We start from the raw sequence: 25,695 nt of genomic DNA on the forward strand, positions 1-25,695 counted from the left end.
CGCGCCACACCGCGCGGCGCGATTGGCGCCTACCGAGGGCGGGCCCCCGCCAATCGAGGAGTTCTTTGTTCCTGGGCGGGGCGCGGGGCAGGCCGGGAGGTGTAGTCCGAGGCTTTGTCCATTTGTTTTAGTTTTTTTTTTTGCAGGCCATTGTTTTTGGATTTTTTTTGTGAAACACGCTCCTCGCGCACGGTTACCACGAGAAGCTGGATTTACTGCTCAAATAAAGTGTACCGTGTATTGTAAAACAATGTAGTGTGAACCACACCTGATGCTGTAGGGACAGAGGATGCTGCTTCGAAACCCGAAATGGGTATTCCCCATACCACGAGATAACGAAATTAGATTTAGTTTCATATCGAATCAAGGCATGGTTAAGGCTGACAAAACCTCTAAAAGCACCAGGCGCTGCATATTGATCCTTTATGATGGTTTGGGTCCACATAAAGGCAAAGCTCTTCTGTTTCCGCGTTCCTCCACATGACCCTCACACCTTATTTTAAAGTGCTTGAGGTAAAGTTTTCAGTAGTTTCTAAAGCTGAAAACACCCGCTAAGTAATGCTTAAACCAATTCAGCCCGAAGAAACTCTGAGCTCCCCTTTATCACGCCTCTGCCCCACAGCGATCCCGACTTTCCGCCCGATTCCACAGAGGTCCCGGCCCTCCTTTCCACAAGGTTTTATGGGACACAGCCAGCCCAGGAGCCACCGGCGGTGCCGCAGCCGACAGCCGCACCTCAGGGAGCCGCAGGCCGCCGGCAGCCGCCGCCGAGGGTGCGGAGGAGCCACAGCAGCCCCGCAGGCACCACACGAGGCAAATACGGTAGCGCTGCCCCGGCGGTGACAGGGCAGGGCCGCTGCCCTTCCCCATCGCCTCAGAATGAGGGAATCAGCGAGGCTGGAAAGGACCTATGAGGCCATCGAGTCCGACCTGTGGCCGAGCACCACCCTGTCACCTGGACCGGGGCACTGAGTGCCACATCCAGCCTTTCTTCAACAACTCTGGGCACGGTGACTCCACTGCCTCCAAGGGCAGCCCATAGCACCATTTAATCACCCATTTTGTGAACAAATTCCTCCTGACGTCCAACCTGAACCTCCCCCGGCACAGCCTGAAGCCGTGTCCTTTATCCCGTTCGCTAATTGCCAGGGGACGAGATCAACCCCCACAGGGCAGCCTGAACCTCCCTCGGCACAGCCTGAAGCCGTGTCCTCTATCCCGTTCACTGGCCGCCGGGGAGACGAGACCGACCCCCACGAGGCAGCGGGACCAAGAACATCCGGCCTGGCTGAGCTCCCGGTGTCCCGCCCCTATTGGCGGGTCCCGCTCACGTGACCGCGCAGGGGGCGGGGCGGGGCGGCTCCCCCTCCCGCTGCCGGCTCGGCGCCTGCCGGGTAGCGCCTCACCCCCGCTGCGCGCGCCACGTCCCGCCTCCCGCGCCCGCCGCCGGGCCCGCGATTGGCCGGGGCGGCGCCGAGCCGGCCGCCGATTGGCTGCCGGGGCAGGGTCGCGAGTGGCCGCGCGAGCAGCGGGTGAGGCAGCGCGTCGGCCGCGGCGGCGGGTGAGGCGAGGGGGGGCGGCGGCGGCGGCAGCAGCGGTAGTGGCGGCAGCCGCGGCTGCGGCCGGGATTCTCCCCTTCCCTTTGGGCAGCCCCTTCCTCCCTCCCTCCTGAGCAGCCCCTTCCTTCCCCCCGGGCAGCCCGTCTTGGCGCGGCTGATCCCGGGCGAGGGGCGGTGCGTGAGGGGAAGCTCGCCTGGAAACCACGTACAGGCCGCTCGGGGCGGCCCCGCCGTCCCCGGGCAGGGCAGGTGCCGGCAGGAGCGTGGAAGCGCCTCGGGGTGCTGGGCCGAAGCTTTTGTTCGTGCAGGTGAACTGCTGTGATGAGAAGGTGACAGGTCACGGGGAATAATGTAAATACAAGATCATGTGGAGATAATATGGGGAGTTCTTTAAGGGCGTTTTAAAATAGAGAGTTGGCGTATAAGAGGAAAAATGAACCCTAAGGGGCATGGTGGTTTAATTTTTCTTTTCTGTAAACTTACACTGCTTGCTGTGTGCACCTTTAGTGATACTGCTGCCGTGCTCATGTTCTTCTGTAGTGGTCATAAATAAGTTAACTTGCTGGGTGCGTGTTTTCCTTTTGTTTAACGAGCTGTTGAAATTCCAAATATTGAGGCTGAGTAGGGTTTGAATGCTGAAATCAATCGTAGTGCATTGATCTCTGCCTGACAGCGTCAGCAGTACTTCATTAATATTAACGTGCTGTCCTCAGAGTGCTCTGCAGCTCTTGTGAAGGCAAGACTTAAAAAGATTAAATGAATAGGAATTATGTCTTCTGATCCCCACTGGCTTTTACCTAGGTGATTAAAATGAGTCAGTCATTTTAATCATGTGCACATCAGGTCTAAAAGTTCTGGTTACTTGTTGCTGAATGCAAATATGTGCTTTGTAGGGGTCACTAGGTAGAACATGGTTGCTGTGTGTAGGAGCTCAGCATTGTTACACAGAGAGATATCTGGGGAGAATATTGGACATTTTAAATGCTTTTTTCAGACAAGCACGCCCTTTTGTTTGTAAGACTTACCTGCTGCTGTCTCTCAAAGCTGTAGCAGAAAGCTGACATTCTCAGCAGCTGGTGGGGAGGTCTGTCTGTCTCTCTGTCCGGCAGGGAAGTGCAGGTGTTTGGTAGTCTCTGTCACATAATACCTTGTGGTCTGTAGGTGTTGAAGGTTTCACTTACCTCTCAATGGTATCACAGTGCACTGTGCAGGTATAATCATTGTTGAGCAAAGGCTTTTGATTAAACTAGTGCTGAAACTTGGATTTTTTTTCTCTGTCCTAAGTTGACAAGATGGGATAGCATGAATGAAATCTAATTAATAGGGTTTTGCATGATCAGGTAAATATGACAAGGCTATATTTTTAACAAAGCTTTAGCAACTTCTGTTGCAAGTATGTATGATTTTCAATTCCTGCTTTAAATTTCATACCAGTACTAGCTTAGATTGTCCCTGTAGCATTTACTGACTTTTATCTCTCCATATCTTTCCAAACAGGTGTTTCTTTTAGTACTGGGCTGCTCCATTACTTGTAGCTTCCACACCAAAAAACAGACTCCTGTTTCTGGCTTATGACCTCTGCCAAATGCATGTTTACTTTACCTGAAGCTGGTCTGTGTCAGTTTGGGCCAGAGTCTGGTCCTTTATCCAGAGATTCTCCTGCCCATTTGGCTGTTGTGATAATGGGGTGTTTCTGCTTTATCTTCCTTTATTACTTTTTAAAAAATGTTTCCTTATTAGATGGACTTGAGTCTTAGCCTAAAAGACTGGGGAGATATGCTTGCCCTACTTCGTGCTTAAATAAGGAGGAGCCTGGTCTTTTTGCATTTTGTTTTTTATGTGGCTGGTATTCCTTTGAACCTATGCTTCTTTAAAAATTTTAAACTTCTTAAAGTTATGCCTTTTGAATTTAGAGACTACACCTTTCATTTTTCAGATTTCATACCTTTGTTTATTCTCTGTTGAGGCTAATCTGCTCCATCAATCCCATTAAGTCATTCTCTTTTATGTTTGTATGGACCTTAAGTGAATGAGAGAAACCTTCAGTAAAAAGAATATGAATATTATATTTCTTTTAAAGAGCAGGAACTCATGCTCTGAAGGGCACCTGAATAAATACAACATTGCAAAAACTCATAGAAGAATTTCAATTTGAAAGCAGTTGCATCTGATTTTCTTTTAATCTTTCATTTGTAGGACTCACTAAAAAGTCTGTCAAAGGGCTTCTATTCATATTTGCTGGATATTATACCTTATGTGTAGAGATTCCAGAGCTTTGATATTTTTTTAATGAGCTTTTTGTCAATTATCAGGGGTATTATCTCTCAGCTTTGTTGACTTGCTATTTGATATGAGAGTAGGGAACAGAGCCTGCAAAAGTGGTTGGGATAAGTTGGGACAGACAAGCTTCAGGGGGCTTGGAAATGTTGACCTCCTCATTTCTAAACCAAGGAATTCCTCCATAATTCCATATCAGTAAGGAAGTTCTTCAGCATTGCTAATTTCTGGGTTTCATTCAATGAACCCATGAAATTCCAACCCCTTCATGCTTTATGCAGTGAAATGTAATTCTTTGTGTTACAGCTCCTTGGTGATCTTGTCTGTGAGTGGTGCTCATCCTTGTAATGGTTTGCTGAGGCAGAGCAGAAGGACCATTTTTATGGCAATATTACTATCCCTCAGGGCTCTTCATTGTAGTAATTGAGTTATGGAAATTTTGGGGGAATTAAACTGTTTTTACTGTAGGTAGCAGCAAGAAGAGAGAAGATAAATAAAGGTCAATATTTTAAAAGAGGTATTACTCTTTTTACTAAAAGCCATAAAGATTTCACTTCTGCCTCTGAAAATGGCATGTATACAGGGCATGAGAGGTGAATTTGCTAATGATTTCATTCTTGCTGTCCAGCAGTTTCTTTTGGAATGAACCCTGTCTGTTCTTGGCACACAAACCAATTGTGAAATAGTTGAGTTTTGTGAAGAAAGGTAGAGTGCAACATAGTCTGAAAGAAATAAGTATGAAGTTTGCCTGGAGGTAATTCTGTGAACTCATAATCTGATAAAAATACACTGAGAAGCATTTTTCATTTAGATAACAGTTTAACTGGGGATTGTCCAAACCTGGTGGTTTTCCTTAGAGCCACAAACTAAGGAAGGCAGTCCAGGAACTGGGTACTACTCTGTGCTCTTACAGATTGATTTCAGTCACTTTCTTCTGCAAGCACACACAGGTCATTGAAAAGAGCAAGATGTTGATGACCCCAGTCTCAAATACTTGAAGTATTTAGGCTACAGAGGAAACAATAACTTACAAAGTGAACTATAAATACTCGTTTTACTGAAGTAGTTGTTCTGTTGAATGAATGCCCTTTGTGTTCAGTCATCAAAGCCTTGGAAGCTGGAATTATAAAGGGTCACCTTAATGTTTTAGGGCAGGATAAGTGTTTTGGACTATTTCCAATGCTTTGTGTCATCATGCTCCTTCTTTTATTCCTGGGGTTTTGAATCCCGTTGACCAAGTTTCTGAAATTAATTATCAGTATTTCAAGAATTGCTTTGACAAGTTTCTGAACTTTGCGAGGTGAAATTCACCAGATACTGTTGGCCTGGATGCTTATAACTTCTCAGCACTGTCTGTATTCTGTGCTAGCACCTGTCTGTCTTACCTGCCCCTGTCGGGTGAAAACACTGAACACATTCTGACTGTCCAAATCACACACTGCTCTCTTTCCTGCTGCATCAGGGTTGTCTCTCTTGCCTCTTGCTGCTAATGCATGTAGGACTGTTTTATGCCTGTGAGATGGAACCCATTGTGTAGCTTGCCTTTTTTAGCTTACTACTTCATATTTACACTATTCTGTCATCCTCATGTTGTGCTACTTTTTTTCTACATCTGGTTTTGTGCTTTTAATTGGTTATCTTGTCAGTTTTTGTTGTTCTTTTACCTGTTTGCCTTTAGGTTTCTAAATTCTTGGAAACTTTCTAGACCTGCTCTGATTTCTTTGGAGGAAGTTCTAACACTCACTTTTCACCTCTGTCCAGATTGTCTTTATTGTTAGACTTGGACCTCTCATTTAATCGGGAAAAAAACCATAGTTTTCTTCTCTGCCTGGAAGAAAACACAACTCTCACTTCTTTTAAACCTAGGAGCTGGCTGAGAGACCAGTGCATCAGCATACAGTCATTCCTTTTAGTCCTACCACTTGCCTTTGTCAGCCAGCCCTGTCTTTGCAGTTGCTCAGCAAAACTATTACAAGTTTTGTGCTTTTTTGTATCCTAACTTTTTCTTTTGTTTGAATTTGTCTTGATGCAGCTTTCTTTTTTTCCTCCTTTGATTTCCACACTGCTTGTTGAACAAGTCTGGACTTTGGAATGAGGTGGAGTAGATCACGTGTAATCACACCTTTGGAACAGGTTTCCCCCTTTAAAGGAGCATTCCTCTCTTTTGTGTCACTGCATGCTACAGTGGCAGATAGGATGCCAAATCCAGTGTGGGGCATTGTATCAGTGAGATCCAGGGTCCATACAGTGGGCTGTGTAAGGGAGGAATAACAGATGCCTAAAGGAATAACAGATCAAGTAGATGGTGATGCTACTCTAATAGACTTCTCAAGCATTCTATAAAGAAGTCTATGACTTATTTATTTACTGTGAATGAGTGTAACTTGTATTCATGGCTGTTTGGTAGCTAGCCCATTATTCTTCCCTATTGTTTTTCCTATAACAGTTGTCATTTTCATTCTAATCTCCTGGTGTAAATTAATAGTTTCTTCTAAGCTTAGTCACAAACAAAAGAAAATTCTATGATGATGAGAAGCTAATATCAACTGTCTTTTAAGGCTGTCTAAAAAAAGATAACTGTAAGATTGTACTGTTTCTGCCAAGTTTCCACAAGAGGTACATTATTACTAAGGAACTGTAAACTGTTGAAAACAATTAGTAATGGAAACAATGATGGTTTAACTGTAGGGCTTGTTTGGCTTCTCCAAACAGCAGAGCTTTTCCATCTCCTGACTTTCCATCTTTCCAAGTGCCAGTTCCTTGCTGCTGCATTGCTTTAGTCATCCCTGTCTGTATATAGAGTGGCTACAGCAACACCATTGTTCATACTACAAATACGTTGCTCGGGGTGGATCAACAGAGTGTTGTTTCCAGCCTGCTGCACAAAAGAAATGTAAACACAAATCTGTGGCTTCCTTTCCTGGTTTTGGTGGCATACACTTCTCAGTGGTGTCCAGATTATGGCTGGTGTAGAATGCAGTTAAAGAAAAGGTACACTATTTTTGCTAGAGGAGCAATAAAACCATCTTGAGTCAGGTGAATGGAAGTGTATATAAACAAAATTTGAAATCTGCCTAATCTGATAAACTGCTTGAATATTTTCATGTCCTACATCTACAGTATTTAATGTAATTTTCCTGCATTAGTCATTTTTCCATGTTTCCTTTCTCTCCTTAGTTGTAGGAAAAAGGAAGGAACAACAAAGCTGTCAGAGAATGTGAGTCAGGAGAGGTGATCAGCTTTCTGCAGTCTGTTCCTGCATAGAAATGAGTTTAGAAATGAGTGTGGCACTTCAGTCTCAGTGCTAATCCCCATCTGCAGGCGTTCCATAGGGCTCGATGCTCACTTAGAGTTGTTGAACGCCATCATCTGTCCGAGCTCAAGTGAGCAGTCATTTCCACAACTTTTTAATTGTTAACTTTACAACAGCTTAGATTTCTTTCCAGTACCTGAAGGGGACTACAAGAGAGCTAGAGAGGGACTTTTTGCAAGGGCACATAGTGACAGGACAGGGGCAGTAGCTTTAAACTGAGAGAGGATAGGTTTGGGTTAGATATGATAGATACCACCATGAGGGTGCTGATGCACAGAAACAGGTTGTTGAAAAAAATTGTGGATGCCCCATTCCTGGAAGTTTTCATGGCCAGGTTGGATGAGGCCCTGTGCAAACCTGAAAGTGGAAGGTGCTCCTGCAGATGGCAGGAGGGTTGGAACTGGGTGACTTTGAGCTCCCTTCCAACTCAGACAATTCTATGAGTCTATAAAAATAACACTACTAAAAAGTCATTGTTTCCTGTATTAAGTAGATGCCTTCTGAACACCTTTGTTTTACAGTACAAGGTATTGGTGTCATCTAATATGTCCTTTATCTAAATATTGGTTTTTTAGGAATCTAGCAGTTTACTTCTGTACATGTTCCACAACATGCATCTAAAATTCTTATGTGTCTCATTTCAGAACTACTATGGAACCTTGGCAGCCTTGTAGGTTTGGAAGGCTTAAATCCAAGTTCGGAAAGGCCTTTTCCAGTCCTGATGATTTGCTGGCTGAAGCGCTTAATTAGGATGGCTTTTGAACAAATTGGATTGAACATGGAATCAGTAAGTGTTTCAAACTTCCTTTATGTTTTCAGAAAATAAGGTATAGAAAGCACTTCATGTGGTTTAGTTTGTGCTTATCTAGAAGAACGCTTTAGGTACACTCAATACTGGGATGATTCTGCATTGCTGAGAAGTCATCAAGTTTATGACTTGAGCACTGAAATAGTGAGTAATAAATGTGTTAAAAGTACTACGCAGTTCCTTGTGGTTCCAATAAACTGTTTACTTTTTAAACATTGCTGTTCATGCTGGACTTCCGTGTGTGTTTTGAAGCTGAAGGAGAATTCCATCTTCTTTCTAACAGTGATTAAAAAAATAATCTTATTGCTTGTTCTTACCTTGGAGATACAAAAGCCCCATGAAACTGAGGTGATTATACTTGTGCTACATTTTCCTCTTCTGTGCTATAGTTACCTCTTGTGGAGGTGTAACAGTGCATGAGAGCAGCACAGCTGTGTTCTTTGCTGGGTAAACAGAGGAACAGGCCAGCATAGCTCTCCTCTCGGAGAATTCTATATAGAGAGTTTTCTTTGAATGCTTAGCAGAGAGAGACAGAGAACTGCTGCACATCAGCTGCTCTGTCACTGACCTTTAGGAAGCTATTTTGAGTACAAATGTTGACCTCAGTGTAGTAATCCCTGTAAGTTTTTGAAATATTTTAATGGGGAAATCCTTAACAGCTAAGTCAGTGTTATCGTGTCTCTGTATTTATCAGTCTTGGGAATCTATGGAGACCAAATTGTTTATACAGTGTTAATGAAGATTGACATCAAGTATTTTAGGATTTTATTTGAATTTTGATCTGAGATTTCATGTAACTTTGAAAATTCAAAGATTGAGAATGTATTGCATTATAACAGTAGTAATTCAGCAATTTCAGCCTAAACAGGGAGAAGTTTTTAGTCTTTTTCTCCCCATTCTCTGCTTGTATGAAGTTTGTGACAGTGCAGTTACATTTCCAAATGTCACGGTGAAGCGCTGATGCAATAGCAGTGTATGACTAAGTAGCATTTTGCAGACTTGCTCAGCCAGTGCTTCAAGTCAACAAGAAGTTGTGTGAACTTGGTTGGAGCAGTGCTGAGACCTCAGCTCAGCTGAGCAGGGAACTGATTTTACTTGAATCCCTTGTAAATCCCCATTTTGCCTGCAGTGTCATGACAATAATGTCCTGGTGTATCTTGTGGTACCAAAACTGAGTCACTCAGCATTTTGGTGCAGCAAACCACAGTTGTTAAAGAGCCCCAAGGGCATTTGGAAACCAAATATTTTTGACTGCTCGTCAGCAGCTTGGCTGTGGTCTGAGCAATATCCAAACAAGTTTTGCTGCTTTTTTAAAAGGCATTGCATTGTGTTGGTAATCGAGCATGTAGTCTAGACTGTCTTGCTGTTGTGGAAGTACTTCTGCAACTTATTAAACCTTCCTTTGACTGGCATTATTTGTTCCAGTGCCCCATCACTTTGAGTCTTTTGCCAATGGTTCTGCTTTGATCAGAATTAGTTGTGAATAATGAGACTGTATTACTGTGGTGCTGTTTGTCAGTGACTTGTTCTTGAAGGCCACTGATCTACCTGCTGTTTGCTCAGACGTGTAAACAAGCAGGTGATAGGCACAAATGTGAGGTCTTGGTTGAGTTTTGGTTGAGGCAACCAAAATGCAGCATCAATAGACTACTCTGCATTGAAAAATTTGTGTTCAGCTTAGCAGTGTGTTAAGCAAGAGAATGTTTTTTTTTTTTTTATAGAATGGAAAAAAAATAGATCTGAGTGGATTCATGGTGAAGTTGCAGCTCTGTTGTGTGGATGTAGCATATGTGCAGTGCACGTTTATTTTGTCAAAATTTTTACATTCCAGTAAAGCCAGAGGAAGGAAGGATAGAAGTTAGAAATAGGCATGTTTGTGTGAAGTTTGTGAAATAATCTGGGGATCAATACCATGGAACATAAACTTTCCTTTTTAATAGAACCTTCAACGTCTACAAGTAGTGAAGTGATCTTTGCTTAGTGTATTAAAATATTCAGCTGTGTGTTATGCAACTCCCACAGCACCACTACAGTCATCATACAAACAATATTGCCATTGCCAATCAAAATAGCCTGGATTTTTCCTATTTTCTTTCTATTACCAGGATGTCAAGTTTGCTTGAAGCTATGATATTTGAAAAACTAAAGTCTGACTAGTAAATTCATATTTACACCCATAATTAAACATTGGCCAAGTTTTTAAAATTACCATCCAATGTTCTAATTGTTTACTAACAATGTACCCTGTGTTAGAGTCTTCTCATTATTTTTTTTCTCTTTTGCATTGTTTTTGTTGCCTTTGCCTGTGCTGAAATCTTTCCTACTTCTCTCCAGGGTGTTTGCTTCTGTTCTGGCTCATTTTGTAGTATTCTCCTAGGATTAAACTCCCGTTTTATTTCCTTTGTAAAGCTGTTGTAAATACTAAATACAACAAAAAGAAGCAAATTAAATCCCTGTTGAAACAACATAGAAAAAACATAAATTGAAATAGAAACAGTTATGATGAAGCCTGGTGTGTTGAGCTGCTGTGGGCAGTTTTCTCTAGAAAGTTCCTTTCTTACAACAATTTTGTCTTATTTTCTGCATTTTACTTTCCTTTGCTCCTTAATTTCACAGTTACATTTTCATATTTATTGTAGCTGATACTTATGTTCACTAAGAAGGGTAGACACTATTCCTGTTAGAAGAGCTCTTAATTAAAAAAGAAAAAAATATTTTGAGAAACGAAGAACTATGTGACTTCAAGGATTTTTAATGATGGAATGGCTTTTCTTGAAACCCTATAAAAAGAGGTGTCTCTGAATGTAGGTTCTTTATTGTCTCAGAAATTTGAATATTGTGTTTTTGAAGGTACTTTCAGCTCCTGAAGTCTTCTGCATTACCTGATTTACTGTTTTGGCTTTAGGCTTAATCCTAAAGCCTGTGCTGATGATGTGTAATGTGTTTGTGCCAGTTTGGGGATAGAATGTAAGGAGTTCCCTGGGACAGAATTCAGTGTATAAACATTATATCCTACTCCAGCATGACAGAAATTACTAAATATGTTTAGCAAAAGCATGGTATGGAAGAATTAGGGAGAGCTATTACAATATGATGCAAAACTCAATTCCCTTAACAACTGGCTTCTCTCTTTTTCCCATGCAGGTGCTTTGGTCAAGCAAGCCTTATGGTTCATCTCGAAGTATTGTAAGAAAAATTGGTACTAACCTCTCTCTTATACAGTGTCCAAGAGTTCACTTTCAGGTAGGTGTTCTCAGCAATTTACAATCTGTTTCTCACTATGCTGATAAAGGGATTTGCTCATGACTAGAAGGTTTGTAAAAGTAGAATATGATAAACTAGATATAGGAGAATTACTTAACTTCTCTCTGCTTCCAGTTCAGATTTTTTTCAAATAAGAAAGTTGAAAAAAAATTCATAAAAGAGAAAAATGATTGAAACTTATTTATATAAACAGTACTTATAAGCTAGGCTTAAGAGGCATGTAAAGATGAACAGTATTAAAAATACTTGGGAAAATAAACAACTTTATCAGAAATCAAAAAATTAGTTACAAGAGAACATGAGTACCCTGTTTTGTTTTGTTTGAAATAGAAGGCTAGCACTGTGTAGGTGAAAGGGTAGGGTAAAGAGCAAGTGTAAAAGCTTAAGGAAGAGAAAAGCCATGCTTTCTATAATGAGTCTTTCAGGAACAGATGGGAAAGTGGAAGCTGTTACACAGAATCTCTTCAACTCTGGTGTTAGGGGTAGGGGGTGGGTATAGAATTGGAGAAATTTAGTGTTTGAAATTCAAGCTGAGAGAGTAATGTTCTGTGGGCTGAGCAAGGGTGGGGAGTGTAAAGATGAATGGAGGGAATCAGCTGCCACACTTAACATATAGTAATTTCCACAGTGCTAAATTTTTCAATGTTTAAATTAATTTCTGTATCATAAATGAAATGTATGAACAATATTTAGACTTGAAATTACAGTAGATAGTTCAGATTACCATAGAAGCCTTATTGGTGGGATAGTAAAAGCCATACTATCATTTTGCCTCTCTTAAAAAATTACATTGAGAAATGGGACAGCCATCTCACATTTCTAGTGGCTTGATGGAAAAAAAAAAGGAATGTGGAGTTTTGTGCAGGTGGGGACAACAAATGGCATGCTGGATTAAACTTTTGAATGTATAATTAGTGTGTGTTTTGCCAGCAAGAAGGCTCCCTGTGCCTCAGATTTAAAGGTAGTGAAGTCCTCCTGTGTGTCTGATTTTCTGTGCTGTAAAGGCCATACAGGGGAAGATGATGCTCATTTGCAGATAGTTAGCCTAATACTGACTTCTCTTAATATATTGTACATAAAAGAAGACATTTCTGGTTTATATTCTTGAAAGGGATGGTAAGATGTATTTGGGGAATCTGTTCCTGATTATTTTTAGTACTTAAGCAAATAAATAAATAAATACATAAATATGTTTTTGTCTGAATTCTGTTCAAATAAGTATAATATTTGACTTTTTAGTCTTCTTAAAGAGACATTCATTCAGCTTTGTGTGTACACTAAGTATAAGCATTCACTGTCTATGAGATGAAAGGAAAGGATCCTGAAAGTAGAAGTACAGTTGTAAGGTTTGATTTAATTAAAAATAGGAATTCCAAAATTTGAACCTTGAAACATATTAAAATATATATGGTGTGTGTGGACTCTACTTTAATATATGAAGTGCTGAACATGTTAAATGTGATGCTAACATCTGCTCTTTGTGTCTTTATCTCAGCATTAAGATTCTATGGTGAGGTTCAATACTGATCTCGATCGTTTTCGTGCTGTTGCAACTGACACTTTCCTATAGCTGTCTCTTCCTCTTTCTTTCTTGCCAGCTTTAGCTCTATTATGAAAGGACCATGAGCTGAACCTTGCTGTAAGTCATTCTGTTTAAACAAACAAATCAAATCTTGCTTGCATCATCTGAGGGTGCATGTATGGAATCAATGTTTCTAACCCCAGAGCATCAGGCTTTTCACAGGTCTGCATTTTCCTTATGATAAATGGATGAGACTCATTGAAAGAATATCTCTAATGTCCATACTTACCTTCTAGCATGCTTTTGTTCAGGTAGTCTGAAAAAAAATAGTAGCCAAACATTTTGATGTTTGAAGTCTACTGACTGTGGATCTTGCCATAGTCAACATTTAAATTAACTGCTTAATACTAAAATGCAGCTTACATATTCAGTAAGAACTGGGAGAGCTTATGTACCTTATGCACTCTATATGGCACAAACAAATGAAAATAGTTCACGTGGATCTTTTGTGTGTCAAATTTTTTAGATTTATATGTAGTATTTAGGAGAAAATAAAATTATACTTGCCAGTATAGCCTAGGTAGATTCAACCAAACCTACAGTAGTGTCTCTCAAGATAGCATCCTTTAACTACAGCATTTCTGTTTTAGTCTCATGCTTCTCCTGTTTGATGGATACCTGATAACTCAGTGGAAGTCTGCTAATAAATTGGTGTGCATGTTACAAACATCTGAATTTACTGGGCTAATTTGAAAAATCACAGCGAGTTTGTCTTACCTGAAGTGTTTCCAAATGTTTAATACATACTTGTATTAGTAATTGGGAAGAAGAGGTTTTTATTCTGTTGTGTATAAAAGTGTATTAACCCCTCTGTTGTGCTTGGCACTTTGTGGAGTGAGCAGCGAGCAGGGAGCGTGCCCCAGGGCGCTGCTGAGCGGCGTTTCCGTAGTGTAGTGGTTATCACGTTCGCCTAACACGCGAAAGGTCCCCGGTTCGAAACCGGGTGGAAACACTGGCGAGGCTGACTCTCCTGGGGAGTTGGACTCGATGGTTCTTTATGTGTCCCAGAGCAGTACAGTGTGTGTAGTCCTCAGAAAGCCGTGATGGGTCTGCAGCCCTCAGAGTGTCTACATGCACACTAAGATAGGCAGAAGGCCTGGGAAAGAACAAGAGGGGAAAGCAACTACACAGTTTCCAGAGAAAGAAACTGGACGTGATCTCTGTTTTCAGTACTCTGTTCTCTATTTTAGGTGCTGGCAGAGCAGTTGTTCAGGTTTTTTTCTGCTGGAATTGACTGGAGGAATAGGGTAGTCACAGAGGTGTTCATAGGCAGGTGAAGGTTTTGAGAGATCGGTGATGGCTTTTCACCCTCAAATTACACTAAAAATCTTGCATTAACTTGAAATTCAAATTCCACTGCTGGGGAGGGCTTTGTTGTTTTTAGGGATAGAGAAAAGAAACATCTGTATATGGGGTAACAAGCAGATTCTGTTTACATACAAATATGAATTAAAATTAAGAAGAAACTTGTATCATAATATAACAGAAGGCTTACTACTAAATCTTGGATTAGAAGTTATTTATCTATGCAGGAATTCTGGCAGTGATAGATATATTCTTTACTGTTGATTTAGAAAATTATTTTTGATTCAAGTATGTGTAGTATCTTTATTTAAAAGTGGCTTCAATCTTCTAATGGTAATATTACTGCCAGAAAAATCTGTATCACCTACAAAAAGTGGCTCGTGTATTATGGATCTTTTAAAATTGCCATTAGCATTAATACAAATGCTGTGGTCTTGAAAATTTCTATTCATTTTTAAAAAGAAAAATGCCAAGGAAACCTCAAACAGCAAAAATCCTAACATGCAATATAGTATTCTCTAGACTGCTTTAAAGAGAGGCAGACTGTAATGGTATTAGGCACAACTGTTAATGTGATAAACATATTACCATCTGTGCTGATGCTACCTGGAAAAAACCCTGTTGTTTCCAAATGATCTGATGGTGCCAATATGCACTCCTGGGAGCTGTGATAAAGACTCTCATACAAGTGAGAGTGTGAGGTGAAGGCAACTAATCTCAATTTCTAAGGCTGTTTGCAGCAACTCCCAGGGAAAAAAAACAGCCCCAAGCCCACAACTTCTCTCTTCCTGAGAGTTCTGTATCAGAGGCTGCTACTAAAATATGTGTGGATGTTCTTCTGAAGTGGTTTCAGCTCATCCAGGCTGCAGTCCTACTGTGATAGGTGTGCTACAATTTCAGATTAATGCTAACATTTCATAGTAGTTGGCTCTTACAGAGTGGGGTTGCCTTGAAAACTCATCTCAGTGGTGATGGTCTGGGTGCAGGCTGCCCTTGCAGACTGGCACCTGCTGCCACCATCTTTGTCAGTGTTCCAGCTCCTCGGCCACTGCTGGCACAGGCAGCGCTTGATCAGCTGCAACAACTCATGCAGATTTGGCTGTGGGCTTGTTTGTAGTGTTGGGTTAACAGCTGAACTCAATGGTTTTAGAGGGCTTTTCCCACCTTAAGGATCTGTGATTCTGTGGAATACAAGCAAAGCTGGGGCATATATGCATTGGAGATATGGAACTCAAGGGGAAAGACTGAGCAGAACAAATTACTGAAAGTTGTTTCAGTAGTTTTTAGCTGCTGAGATACTGATCCCAGGCTGCTGAGGAGTCCAGTGACTCTGAACACATTCCCTCTTCTGACCTGGGGAAGCAGCCAGTATTTCAAAATAGATTTGAAACCATTTTGTTGAGTTGTGACTGTGGAGTGTGTATTGATGGTCAAAACAATTTTTCAAATCACCATTCAGGTCACTTAACTGGAAATTGAAGAAAGGTTCCAGACTCTGAAATGTTGCTCACCTTTGGCTTCAGACAGCTGTAAAGCTAATGGCCAGAACCATGCTGGAAAATGGTCCATTTGTTTGGCATGTTGTAAATAAGATTGTTAGCACGTAATGTATAATGTTATGATTGCATCCTACCTCTCACTCACAGTCTTTGTGATTACTGAGCTGGTAGAATTGGCTTTTTGCCTGGTTTTGGGGTTGCTTTGATTGTTGGCTTTTTCCCCTGTGCAATGTACATACTTCTTGTACAGAAGTTGTAGGGAAAGGGAAACTTTGGCAGAATTTCACTTTAAAAGTAATACTCAATTAGAGCAAAATACTTAAGAAGTATTGGCAGTCTTGATGTCTTTTTTAACTACTGGTCATTAATATAATTTAAAAACATACTATTTGAGTTAGTATAGAAAACTGTGAGAATGTTGATGTTTGTTTGTCTTAAAGGTAATAATTTGCATTGGATTTTTAGTATTCATTAGCATCATGTGACGTGTATGTAGTTAGCCATGAACTTCTGTGAAGTGTTCAGCAGAATAGATTGAATAGTTTGAAGTCAATGAAATTATTCTGGACTGAGCACAGGACAGAAATAAGTGTTTCAAGTCTACAGATGTGTTTTGTGCATGTGTGTGTTGATAGTTACATGTAGCCTCAGTAGAAGTATTGGGTAACATAAATGTGACTTGGGCTGAAAGTATTGACTCTAAAACCTTCAATCTTGCCTTTGAAATCTAGCTCATTTCTCAAGTCGCGGAAGGAAACACTCCTGCTCACCTCAGAGAAGATGCAGTGGCCTCTTTTGCTGATGTGGGATGGATTGCTGAAGAAGAAGGTGAAGTCTCTACAAGGCTCAGGTATGTTTCCAGAATCTTCTCTCTGGACTTCTTAACTGAGAGAAAGAAACTTCTGTCTACTAAGACTCTACTGTGCATTACAAATTAACAGAGAGCACTTGAATGCTGGGAGAAGAGACAGAGGTAGGGTCTGGAAAAGAAGTAGTAGAGGTTAGACTAACAGGATTACGAAACCAAGACTTGTTGGAAGACATACAGGAGATTGACATTATACAAGCAAGACTCTGGATTTTATTTATTGATGTATTGCAAAGAACTGCACACAATAGCTTCAAGCAATGAAAATGTCTGCTGTGCTATGGCAAAATTGGTAACAGTGATTCTCCAGTTCTCCTGAGATTGTCATTACCACGGGGCAGCAAACTGTACAGCTTCTCATTAGCAGCAATGGTCATTCTGGCAATCCAGTAATTGGCATGTTGTTTTTCACCTTTCTGGTTAAGGCTCTGCAGTCTGCTGAGTACAGTGATAAAATTGTGGTTTGTGTTTCACATCTTTAAACTTCATAACAAAAACTGGCAGGGAAGCATGTAATCACCTATGTCCAGTTGGACCAAGGGTTCTACACAGCTCTGTCACTACATGAAACAGTTTGGCTGAAGGGATGAAGTTCTCTATTCCATCCTACTCAGGTTGCAGTTCAGACTGTGCAGAAACAAAAGTACAGTACTGTAGTGCAAAGGAGATTTTTCTTCTAAACAAACTAATCTGTCAGAGAAGGGCACAGATTGTTGGCTTCAGAGATTACAGGAGGATACTGTTCTTAATTTGAAAGCACAGGTTTGAAAATAGGTTAGTAATGACCTAGATGCCCTCCAACATGACTTGTTACAGTGAAGCTTTGCATAACAAACATTCTGGCACCGCCACATTAATTTCACAAACCCAGAGGGGAGTCACAAAAATCAGCACTTGCTTGGGAAACACTGTTCCTGAGTTCAAGTACAGGCTTGAACTGTAAAGCTCTTACATTTAATGGGGACAACAGGGAGAATGGTCTTTGGTGCTTCAAAGAACCTATTGTGAAAGATGTAGGACTGCATTTTTGCTAAAACGTCTGCATGGGAAGGGGGAGCAGGGACAGATGGATGTGGGATGGGACTAAAATAATCCTGCAGATACATAGTGACCTTAAGGCAAACAGCTTATGATGGAGCACAGGAAGTGAATTACTTAGCAAATATGACTGTTTCAGTGTGCACAGTTTATTACGTCTGTGCGCAGTATTAGTGGAGCTGGTATGCATTAGGTGTTTTCCAGGCATTTGAAATTCTCTGTTTCAACAGGATCACATAGGTGTTACTGTTCAATATTTATCCACTGTAAAATTTAGTAAACAGTCTTGCAGACATCGTTGTTTTTTTTCTGCAAATACAGTTTTATACGGGAAGCAACTAAATGACAAATAATTTTTCGTCTACCCCTAGTCAGAGTAATAGTGACAACTCAGGCATAATATTTTTCCATAGTGTTAGATTCCAGTCAAGACATCTCTATTACTGCTCTGAGCAGAAAATACCCTTTGTTGTTTAGCTATTCCTCTCCTTTAAAGAATTTCTGGCAGGCAGGTTTTAAGGAGTGAAATGACCGCTGGCTCCTTTCACCTTACTTTGGGCGAGCAGGGAGGTGGCTGCTATAGGAGGTATCCTGTTCTCAGCTTGAATTGCTCTCTGTTTCTGTCTAGATAACACCACCTAAATTTCAGCATCCATGATAATATTCAATTCCTCTTGATCAAATTTTGGCAAGTTGTGCTGATGTTTTTTGTCAGTGTCATAGAGGACTTAAATGTGTATCTAATCTTGGTTTGATGTGGTCAGAGCACAGGGCTTGTTCTAGCCTTAAATCTTGGCTCTTGCATAAGGTCTAGCACAGCTGCATTTCTAACCTGATGAGCACCCACAGCAGCTCAATCCACTCATCCAGAGTGATGGGGCACTTGGGCTGGGTTAGCCTGGAGCCATTCTGCCCATTTCAGAAAGTCCTTTTACCAGGCCCTATTCTCACTCTCCTGTTTAAATAAACAATGGAATCCTGGCATGCCTGAGAAGTTTGGGGATTGACATCAAGGAGGATTGAGGAGTTAAGTATGTGGCTGCATCTTGTGTTTTAGAGTTTATGATGATTTGTTGTCATCAATCCTTATCAGTTCTACGTACAGAATCATAGAACAGCTTGCCTTGGAAGGGGCCTTTAAAAGCCATCTAGTCCAAGCCCCCACAGTGAGCAGGGACATCTTTAACTGGATCAGGTTCCTCGGATTCTTGAGATAAACAGTTTTAAAGTGCTGGTGTCTTTGTAAGGGCTTATTGGACTTGTTTGAGCAGATGCTCAATAATGCCTCAGTGTTTAACATGGCTTGAGCTTTGATGGGTATTAAGGGAAGGCAACAGAATTACATTTTCTTGTGAGAAGCAGAGGGAAGGTCATGGACTCTTTAAAAGACTTTATGGAAATTTTCTTCTCTATTTCTAATTATTGTGTTAGAAAACTTGATATGAGACCCTCTCCCATCAACTGGCAAGCAGTCTCTGCATCGCTAAGGTGTTTTGTGCACTCCGTATTTCCCAGTGCTGCTAAAATTGGATTTTTTTTTTTTTTAATTTTTTAAAAATTCAGAAATCCAAAGAGTACAAAAAAATGTCCTGTGGAACCAAGAGACTCTTCTTTCTTCAAAGGAATCAACTGCAAATGGCTATTTGCTGCCCAGGGGAAAAATGATAGCATTTAAGGGAAGAAAAATCTTAATTCAAATGAGATATGCAGTAGGTTTGAGGCAGAGCAATAGTTTGGGATAAGAAGAAATGTATTCCTTTTTTCTTGCTGAAATATGAAATATACAATATATCTACGAAATATACAATATAGGAAATATATAATAGGTTTGAGGCCGAGAAATAGAGTGGGATAAGAAGAAATGTATTCCTTTTTTCTTGCTGAAATATGAAATATACAATATATCTACGAAATATACAATATATGAAATATATAATAGGTTTGAGGCCGAGAAATAGAGTGGGATAAGAAGAAATGTATCCCTTTTTTCTTGCTGAAACCAAGGATTCTACAAAATGCTGTCTGGGAGAAGAGAAGCAGCACAGCTCATGATGCAAAGAGAAAGGATGTAAAGCTCTTATTTACCTTAAACTATTTACGGTTTTGATGGAAGTGTTTGTACAAAAACAATTCTGAAGTCAGGTCTTCAACTTGTACCCCTGATTTATAAGTAAAGTTGTTTTAGTCTTTGTCTGTTTCAAAGCCCTTCAAACATGTTGTGATGTGTTTGTTACAGGTCAGAAGTTTGGTTAAAAACAACCCAGCCTCCCCCGGGCGAGGCACACCATTCCAGGAAGCCCCTAGTCAGACAAACGTCCTTGCAGAGCCCGGCGGGGGAGGAGCCGGTGCCCAGGATTGCAGTGATGGCAAACGAAGAAGCAATGCAGAAGATCAGTGCCCTAGAAAATGAACTGGCCTCTTTAAGAGCACAGATAGCCAAAATTGTAACCTTGCAAGAACAGCAGAACTTGACAACAGGTATTAAATTTGCTGCACTCTTAGGAAAAATTACTTGATGATGTGTTCCTTTTATAATTACTACTGTGTTAATTCTTTTTTGTGAGATACTGCAACACCAAACACTTCTCCATATTGTTTTGGTTAGTTTGGCACAATAACCAAGGGGTACAGAGTAGGTCCTGAAGACAAATGACTTGCCAGATTTTCTGTATTTTTTTAGTATTCCTAAAGTCATCGTGTTTGTCTGTAAATCTGCCAGAGCTCTGAATCTGTGAATGAGTAAAGAAGTATTAAACAGCTTTCAGAGCAAAGCTCATGATAAACATGATGGCTTAAACCAAACTAAAAGAATGTAACTTAATTACTGACACTGAAGTCTTTCCATTCAATGAGGAAATAGGCTCTCTGATATCATTAAGTATTCATACAAGATGCTAATTATGCTTTTGGAATATATAATATACATCTCAAGTAACAGAAAAGGCAATTAATTGTTTACTGCAATCATCTCTGGGACCAGACACATTGTCCATATGGAACCAAAAGTGGTGCACTGTTTCTGGTAGTAAACAGAATCATTCTTTTCCTGGGTTTCTTTCTCCTGTTTCCATCAACTCTGACTCCTTTCAGTTTAAGTCTTCAGAGATTAGCAGGAGAGGGCCCTTGTCTGCTGCAGATGACAGGCATTTGGTTGTCACTCTTTCCTAAGGTCACTTAACAAGTACAGCTTTGCCTATGTTTGTGTATGAAATCATATTGTGATTTTTCAGATGCTCCTTTAGCTGTTAACTGATAGGAGTTACTTCATTGTTCCTGAACTGCTAATATTCAAAACTATGAAATAGTTTCAAGGATCACCTGGTTTCACTCTTGAATTTTTAATTATAGGGGGGAGGGTGGGGGCATTTGAAATAAGTATAAACTTTTTTGTTTTCCCCCTTTACCTCTATTTATCAGGAAAATTAAATTTTTATTTTATCATCTTTATCTCCCTCTTGTGGTAGAATGTGATAATGATGCTGTGTGTTTTCCTACAGATCTTCTGTTTTATTTCTATAAATATCTTTACACGCTTTATACTCCAAGGCTCAAAACTCTGGTTTGATCTGATTTTTCTTATTTTTTTAAGGTGCAATTAAACAGAGGTTTCTTCATTTATTTGTCAGGTTATTACTGTTACTGTATTTATAACACAAATTTTTACCTAAAGTATACATGGAACTCAAAATCAAGATTATTGTGAGAATCTCTATGAGTAGAAACAGATGAGTAGCTGGCCTAAAAATCCTCAACCTCGGGCAGCTGGAATAAGCTTCAATTTAAGCACTGTTTGAGCTGTGAAATTCACGTTGAAAAATCTTGTATGGTAATTTCTTACTTGTGATGATAAGCAGGGACAAACACTGCTCCTGTGTCAGATGGTGACTGCCAGCTCAGTAGCTGCCTCTGAGAAGAAAGGGAAGTACTGGTAACATTAGGGGCAGAACATAACCAGAAGATGCCATGGCATCTGTGCCACTGCAGTAAGGACACAGATGCACCTAGAGTTGGGACTGGAATGTCAAAGGACACTTCTAACTTTTCAAGAAGGATTTTTTAGCTGAACCTGTTTACGTGGTTTAGGAATGAAGAAATTACAATCTAAAGGTGATAGAGGGGGCTCAATTAAAGATAATACAGTGATTTTCTTACCTGAGCATTTGTGACAGATGAAGGGCAGTCACAAGTAAACTGACTTGTGTTGCATGTTTTATTTGTAGTTGGGTCAAGTCCACTTGCTTCAGCTGCTGTCCCTGTTGCACCTCCATCACTGCCACCACCTCCTCCTCCTCCTCTGCCTCCACCCCCTCCCTCAAGTCTGGGTCAGAGTAAGTCTGCAATTGATCTCATTAAAGAGAGGAAAAACCAAAAAACGAACACTGGCCAGGATGTGGTGGAAAACGGGCCAAAGAAGCCTGAAGTACCAAACATGCTAGAAATCCTCAAAGACATGAACAGTGTGAAACTGCGCTCGGTGAAAAGGTAACAAATGTCCATGTACCAAGATTGGCATTCGTGATTTGGTTTTGTGACTCAAAACTATTTCAGGGTGAGACAGATACTGATACCATTTTTTTTCCTAGATCCTTAGAAGTTACAAAACCTAAAGTGTCTCAGCCTGCAGATCCTGCAACATTAATAGCAGAAGCTCTCAAAAAGAAATTTGCGTATCGATACCAAAATGAAAGCCAAGGTGAAACAGAAAAAGTGATTCCAAAGGCTGAAACAAAGACACAGACTGAGGTAGTGCTGGTGAGTATTTTGATTCTGAACACATCCTTGAACTAAATTATAGTTGTGCAAACCAACCTACATTTTTCTGCTAACGTGTGTAGGTGTTACACAAGTGAGCATCTCATTTGTTAGGTCCACAGAACCCTGTGAAGTACTGCTGATATGCCAGGACTTTTGGCAGTCAAATGTTTTTAGTGGCAAGTCTTATGATTGTGTACTGTCTTGGCCCTAGCTTTAAAAAGTCTTGTTACAATTTTGTAATTTTTTAAAACAAAAATGTTTTCTCTTGCCACAGCATCTGATATTCAGAAAACCATTGCTAAGGGCTCACATGGAATCCAGTCTGAACTGAGTTGCCTGTTACTACCAACCTTAACCATTCGGCTGGTGCAGGTGAAACTTAGAAGCAAGATCCTGAAACATATCAGACATTCCTAGGAATTTGGAAAATTAATTGTTCCGAATGTCTGCTGGATTCTTGGGTATAGGGAGCTTCTTCTATTGGAAATGCTTCTTCAATTGGGAATGCTGAGCATATGAAAGCAGTTTCTTTATAGTGTGAGAATGTTAAAATGAAACTGTATTTGAAGTCCACCTCCTGGCACAAGTTATTAATGGCTTCTAGTTTATTTCAGATGGATTTGAATTTGGTTTTTAAGCAGTGAACATTCAAAATACAGGTCTCTATCAATGTACATGTAAAAACCAGCCTGGTATAGATCAGTTTTGTGTGTCAGCAATCCTTGAAGCCTTATGCTGTGGAACCAGAGAAGAAGAGTAAAGAGGGGTTTTTTTTTCATTTGTGCAATCAAAAAAATGCACATGAAAGTCCAAAAGCTGGTTCTGCTCTGAATTAAGTTTTAAGGAAAATAACATTTTATTGCCACAAATCTCAGGACTTTTGAGTACTACAGCTAATTTGTGTTGACTTACTTGCCTTTTGGCCTGTACTGGTTTATTTCTGTAATGTTCAGGCTGTTCTTCTCAAATAAAAGGCTAGATGTTTCCCAAGAATTAATCACATTTCCTCAGCATCTCTGGTGTGTTAAGGAGAACACAAGTTGGCAATATTTATCCAGACAGGGTTTTTTTGTGATTTTCTGTTTTTGAAATTTACAATCCATCTTTTGATATAAAGGACCATCAAGTCCTCAAGAGCTAAGGAAACAAGATTTTCATTAAATGATAGGATGTTGCTCCATAACGAGCTAATAAACTCTGTCCATCAGTTACTTACCAGTATCTAACTTTGTTAGATCAGACTTGTATGACAGTTTTGAAAGGGACTTGCACAGAAACACAGGGTAGAGTAGGAGCAGAAGCACTGTTAAACTGCTGCTGGAGCACTTGGTTGTCAAGGTGTAGGGACAGCTGTGTCCATCTCATTTTACTGTGCTGGAGCAAACTGCCTCCAGCCCTGCTCCAGCAGGTCGTGGCCTCCCTCCTCTGAGCAATTTCAGCTGTTGCTAACATGCTAACACAAGTTTCCCCTTGCTTTGTGACATCCACATGCAGAGAAGCGGGTGATAAAGGAAATTATTTCTGTCCAGGTTCTGCTTTTACTACTTGGATGGATAGTTCAACAAGGGGTCTGTTGAAAGCAATCTGAACATGTTTCTGGTTTTCTTTCCAGTTTGGACCACACATGCTGAAGTCTACAGGAAAGATGAAGACTTTAATTGAAAAATCTTAGTGTTAAAGATTATTCTGCAAAAGACTGTTAAGCTGCTTTGTATAAAATATTTTATGTTGCAAATAGCACTAGTACTGAGAGGTCTCTTTTCTTACAGCCCAGAAAGATCTAATGTGAAGTGCAGAAACAAGGCACTAAACATGTTTGTATGTAGGTGATTTATCAAGGGAATAAATTGGACCATTATACTCAGGTATTAATTTTGTATTCAGGCTTGGCTTTCCACTCAGATTTAGGTGATGGATTTAATTCATGAACACTAAGTTATACATACAACATTTTTTGTGCATAACTGACCAGCTTAAAAATTTGTGTACATGTTAATAATGACGGTGATACATCCTTAAGTTAATACCAGTTTTATGTGAGCTCTACCTATAATTTGCACTACAGTGTGTAATTTTGTACTGAAATCTTCATGTTGAAGTCTTTCTTTTAAACTTAACTGTAGCAAATTTTTAGCCCAAAGAAAACCTGAAGGCACTCTGATTTTTACTGACACAAAGTGAAAACTTGAACCTGCTGCAGAGGTCCTAAATTAAAAAAAAATTCCTGAATTATACATAGTAGTACATTTTTGTGCAGGGTTTTTTGTTTGTTTCACCTCAGCTTGCAAGGGTAAGGGAGTAAAACCTGCTTGCATCATCCTGTGGCCATTATAAAGAGAAAAATCATGCTGTGGGAGCCTCTGTCAGAAGGTAGTCAAGGGAATTTGAAATAGGCAGTAAATAGCAGCAGATTAAAATAACAAAGAGTAGATGTTAGTTGGCATAAAGTGCTGTAGGTAAGAAAACAAAGGTACAAAGTACTGTGGGGTGCAAGTTGCCAAAAGCAGCTCATCTGTGCTGCTCTGGGAGATGCTCATGGACACCTTCTGCCCAGCTTGGCTCCCTGGGTACGTTTCTGGCAGATGGGGCCTGCACAAACCCTCGTAGCCCCATTTGCAGGGAAGAGATGGGATAAGCTGTTGCCCATGGCCAATTTTCCAGGGGAAGCCCTTCTGATGCAGCAGCTGCTTCCTGCCACACCTGTACCAACCACCTGAGCTCTTGCTCTCCACAGGTGTAGAGTAAGTACAAGTCAGGGTGGAAAAGCTGTTCAGGAACCAAGAGCTGCAGCTGAGGTGCACCCTGAAGCACAGCCACGGTTTGCTGTGATCATGGATGAGCATTGAAAACGCTGAGCTTGGCTATTTTTGGTGCTCTAAGCTGATCCCAGCTATTGGGACAAATACAACTGCCTCTGGGAGCTTCTGTTTGCCAGGAAAAGACAAAAGCAGCACTTTTTAAATAAAGACAGCTGAATGGCTCTGACAAGGTTACTGAAGATGGGCAGGCTTTGCTGCTTATAACTGGAATGTAGGGTGTACATGGAGGAGCTTTGTTTTCTGGTGTGGAACTTGAAATGGTGTTAATACATACACAATGTAACTTCCAAAGTGCTCTGCCGTCAGTCCTACTGATTGGCCACTCAATCCTTCAGTTCTTTTAAGTGCCTTTAAAATACCTTTGTGAAAGTTAACTTTGGTTTTAAGTTTTGTATTATATGCTCTATTGCCACTATATAAAATTAAAAGCAGATAAAATAAAGATGCCATATTTGATTTGTGGTACTCTACAAATGATAGCAGCCACAAAAATGGAAGTTTCCATTCTGTTACAGTGACTATAAATCAGTGTAGTGACAATCTCCTTGTAGTGCTCCTCCAGGGCTGGTTTGCTTACCTTGCTGTGCAGCAGGAGTAACAGGAGGGGT

The 25,695-nt window shown here is 40.5% G+C and overlaps 1 protein-coding gene and 1 non-coding gene across 6 annotated transcripts; both read left to right on the forward strand.

Moving 5' to 3' along the window:
* The first annotated feature begins 1,518 nt into the window (after positions 1–1,518).
* On the forward strand, positions 1,519–25,540 carry MTFR1 (mitochondrial fission regulator 1). 5 transcript variants are annotated; one of them, XM_058042809.1, is made up of 8 exons: positions 1,519–1,532; positions 7,794–7,936; positions 11,102–11,200; positions 16,339–16,457; positions 19,750–19,991; positions 21,734–21,995; positions 22,097–22,265; positions 23,881–25,540. In XM_058042809.1, exons 2-8 carry the CDS (start codon positions 7,871–7,873, stop codon positions 23,938–23,940), a joined length of 1,017 nt encoding a protein of 338 aa, XP_057898792.1. In that variant the 5' UTR covers positions 1,519–1,532; positions 7,794–7,870; the 3' UTR covers positions 23,941–25,540. The 5 variants fall into 5 exon arrangements, with proteins under 5 accessions (XP_057898792.1, XP_057898645.1, XP_057898949.1 ...); XM_058042662.1 differs by having other exon boundaries at positions 1,521–1,561; XM_058042966.1 differs by lacking the exon at positions 1,519–1,532 and adding an exon at positions 1,629–1,867.
* On the forward strand, positions 13,683–13,755 carry TRNAV-AAC (transfer RNA valine (anticodon AAC)). Its single transcript has one exon. It is a non-coding gene; the product is annotated as a tRNA-Val (tRNA).
* Positions 25,541–25,695: the final 155 nt, after the last annotated feature.

Source organism: Melospiza georgiana, chromosome 1, assembly GCF_028018845.1.
Source record: "Melospiza georgiana isolate bMelGeo1 chromosome 1, bMelGeo1.pri, whole genome shotgun sequence".
Taxonomy (NCBI): Eukaryota; Metazoa; Chordata; class Aves; order Passeriformes; family Passerellidae; genus Melospiza; species Melospiza georgiana.